General features: G+C 45.8%; 1 protein-coding gene across 1 annotated transcript; it reads right to left on the reverse strand.

Annotated features, from left to right (window-relative positions):
* Window positions 1-1,538: 1,538 nt before the first annotated feature.
* Window positions 1,539-3,464, reverse strand: LOC118940168 (elastin-like). Its single transcript, XM_036948448.1, has 4 exons — window positions 3,455-3,464; window positions 3,200-3,222; window positions 2,297-3,094; window positions 1,539-2,148 (listed from the first exon to the last, which is right to left on the reverse strand). The coding sequence occupies exons 1-4, from the start codon at window positions 3,462-3,464 to the stop codon at window positions 2,071-2,073; spliced, it is 909 nt and encodes a 302-aa protein (XP_036804343.1). The 3' UTR covers window positions 1,539-2,070.
* Window positions 3,465-3,884: the final 420 nt, after the last annotated feature.

Here is a 3,884-nt window from a genome sequence, read left to right on the forward strand (position 1 = left end):
ACAGACAGACTGACTGACTGGTGGGATAGAAACAGACAGACTGACTGACTGGTGGGATAGAAACTGACTGACTGACTGGTGGGATAGAAACTGACTGACAGACTGACGGACTGGTGGGATAGAAACAGACTGACAGACTGACGGACTGGTGGGATAGAAACAGACAGACTGACTGACTGGTGGGATAGAAACCGACAGGCTGACTGACTGACTGGTGGGATAGAAACAGACTGACTGACTGACTGGTGGGATAGAAACAGACTGACTGACTGACTGGTGGGATAGAAGCAGACTGACTGACTGGTGGGATAGAAACAGACAGACTGACTGACTGACTGGTGGGATAGAAACCGACAGACTGACTGACTGGTGGGATAGAAACCGACAGACTGACTGACTGACAGGTGGGATAGAAACAGACTGACTGACTGACTGACTGGTGGGATAGAAGCAGACTGACTGACTGGTGGGATAGAAACAGACAGACTGACTGACTGACTGGTGGGATAGAAACCGACAGACTGACTGACTGACTGGTGGGATAGAAACCGACAGACTGACTGACTGACTGGTGGGATAGAAACAGACTGACTGACTGACTGGTGGGATAGAAACAGACAGACTGACTGACTGACTGGTGGGATAGAAACAGACAGACTGACTGACTGACTGACTGGTGGGATAGAAACAGACAGACTGACTGACTGACTGACTGGTGGGATAGAAACAGACTGACTGACTGGTGGGATAGAAACAGACAGACTGACTGACTGACTGACTGACTGACTGACTGGTGGGATAGAAACAAACAGACAGACTGACTTACTGACTGGTGGGATAGAGACAGACAGACTGACAGACTGACTGGTGGGATAGAGACAGACAGACTGACTGACTGACTGGTGGGATAGAAACAGACAGACTGACTGGTGGGATAGAAACAGACTGACTGACTGACTGACTGACTGACTGACTGGTGGGATAGAAACAGACAGACAGACAGACTGGTGGGATAGAAACAGACAGACAGACAGACTGGAGCCATACATAGTCATGATCCGGTCAATTCCCTAAGCTGTTCTCACCTTATCAATATGACTCCAACCTGTTCTCACACGTGGGATTGAACTGAACATTGTGTATCCCAAATGGCACCCTATACGGTGCACTACCCTGGTCAAAAGTAGTGCACTACATAGGGAATAAGGTGCAAATTTGTTTTAGGGCCAGGAGTTTTTCTGGTAGCCTCGTAACCTGGCCAGGAGTCTTTGGTCCAGGGTATATTTAGGACCTGGTCAAGCCTTGGGTTTCATCCCAAATGGTACCTTATTCCCTAGATAGGGCACTACTTTTAACCAGGGCCAATGGTTGTGGTCTAAAGTGGTGCACTATATAGGGAATATGGTGCCATTTGGGAATAACTCTGGGCCCCTATGTTAAAGGTAATATCTCATGTTGTTGGTGTTCTTGTTAGAGTATGTTCAGTACAAACCACACGGAAGAAAACTACCTTGGTTTCTGTTGCAAAGCATTTTTTCCTGATGAACACAACCCAGGATCAAATTAAACCTCAGTCATAAAGCGTTTTTTTCCTGATGAACACAACCCAGGATAAAATTAAACCTCTGTCATTTCCATGAAGTTACTTTTCTTTTTACCAGCGCTTTATTTACCAGAGTAATCATGTTAAAAACTGTTTCACAGGCCGTTGTTGCTTATGTTTGTAACCTGTTGGTGAAAGCACAGCGGTCCCCATCTGCTACCAGTCTTTAGTGTGCAAAACACCGGTGTTGTCAGATAAACAGAAAGTCCTATTCTGATTTATGTTTTTTTAAACAACAGATTTTGTACTTGTCGATGACAGCCAGAAATGACATGTCTGAATACGGTGTAAATGTAGTTTAGTGGAGAAACGTTCTATCAAAACGTTTCCTATCAAGTTCACAGAGCGGGTGAAGAAACTCAATGCAAGAAACCGTTGCCTTTTTTTTTTTTACCACAGATTCTTCACCCGACCAAATATGAGAATTGTTTTTATTTTATAATTAAACGATCAGTCTTTTCTCTCTCTTATCTCTCGTTTCCATGTCGGTTGTATTTGGACGTTAAATCAGTGTTGACCGTTATGGCTGTGTCCCTAAAGGGCACCTTAATCCCTACAAAGGGCACCTTTAATCCCTACAAAGGGCACCTTAATCCCTACAAAGGGCACCTTAATCCCTACAAAGGGCACCTTAATCCCTACAAAGGGCACCTTAATCCCTACAAAGGGCACCTTAATCCCAACAAAGGGCACCTTAATCCCTACAAAGGGCACCTTAATCCCTACAAAGGGCACCTTAATCCCTACAAAGGGCACCTTAATCCCTACAAAGGGCACCTTAATCCCTACAAAGGGCACCTTAATCCCTACAAAGGGCACCTTAATCCCTACAAAGGGCACCTTAATCCCAACAAAGGGCACCTTAATCCCTACAAAGGGCACCTTAATCCCTACAAAGGGCACCTTAATCCCTACAAAGGGCACCTTAATCCCTACAAAGGGCACCTTGATCCCTACAAAGGGCACCTTAATCCCTACAAAGGGCACCTTAATCCCTACAAAGGGCACCTTAATCCCTACAAAGGGCACCTTGATCCCTACAAAGGGCACCTTAATCCCTACAAAGGGCACCTTAATCCCTACAAAGGGCACCTTAATCCCTACAAAGGGCACCTTAATCCCTACAAAGGGCACCTTAATCCCTACAAAGGGCACCTTAATCCCTACAAAGGGCACCTTGATCCCTACAAAGGGCACCTTGATCCCTACAAAGGGCACCTTAATCCCTACAAAGGGCACCTTAATCCCTACAAAGGGCACCTTAATCCCTACAAAGGGCACCTTGATCCCTACAAAGGGCACCTTGATCCCTACAAAGGGCACCTTGATCCCTACAAAGGGCACCTTGATCCCTACAAAGGGCACCTTGATCCCTACAAAGGGCACCTTGATCCCTACAAAGGGCACCTTGATCCCTACAAAGGGCACCTTGATCCCTACAAAGGGCACCTTGATCCCTACAAAGGGCACCTTGATCCCTACAAAGGGCACCTTAATCCCTACAAAGGGCACCTTAATCCCAACAAAGGGCAACTTGATCCCTACAAAGGGCACCTTAATCCCTACAAAGGGCACCGTAATCCCTACAAAGGGCACCGTGTCGGGAATGGCATTCTTTACTTAACCAGGAAAGTCCCATTTCAGGCAGTCTCTTTCCCCCTCCCCCCCCCCAAGAAGGCAGCAGTAGTCAGGATGAAGGCATCAACGAACATTGTTAAATCTTCACAATAAACAACAAATATGTTCACTGAAATGTTTCAGTGTAGGGTGTAGTATCAGGGTAACGTTTGACACCGTTTTTAGGAATGTTAAATGTCCACTATGATATGCCTTGTGGCTAACACTTCACACCCAGCGTCATAACAGTTGACATGACTTGTCGTAACCTGTCATAACATGTTCATAACACTGTCAGGACATATTTAGACCTGTTGTGACATATATTGTTTATTTTATGGCTGGTTATAACACCTACATAAGAGTCAACCTACAACACAAGGCAAAGCATTCCATTACGCCTACTGGTCAACATTGTTTGTTATATATATATATATTTTTTTTTTAAATGACCATATTAAATTGTAATTGCGTACACATTGATTTCAGACATGCACCTACCCCCCCCACCCCCCACCCCCACCCCCCCCACCCCACCCCCCACCAAAATGCTCTGTTTCTGATGACTGGATGCAGGAGCAGGACAAGACCCCCTCTATGTGACTGATGACTGGGATGAATGCAGGAGCAGGACAAGACCCCCTCTATGTGACTGATGACTGGG

Source organism: Oncorhynchus mykiss, chromosome 17 (genome assembly GCF_013265735.2).
Source record: "Oncorhynchus mykiss isolate Arlee chromosome 17, USDA_OmykA_1.1, whole genome shotgun sequence".
Lineage (NCBI taxonomy): Eukaryota > Metazoa > Chordata > Actinopteri > Salmoniformes > Salmonidae > Oncorhynchus > Oncorhynchus mykiss.

Excerpts from the sequence above, each read along its gene's own strand:
- LOC118940168 (XM_036948448.1), bottom strand. Across the intron at positions 3,095-3,199 it reads AGAATGCCATTCCCGACACG|GTGCCCTTTGTAGGGATCAA; the intron begins GTGCCCTTTGTA and ends GTAGGGATTAAG. Across the intron at positions 2,149-2,296 it reads TGCCCTTTGTAGGGATTAAG|GTGCCCTTTAGGGACACAGC; the intron begins GTGCCCTTTGTT and ends GTAGGGATTAAG.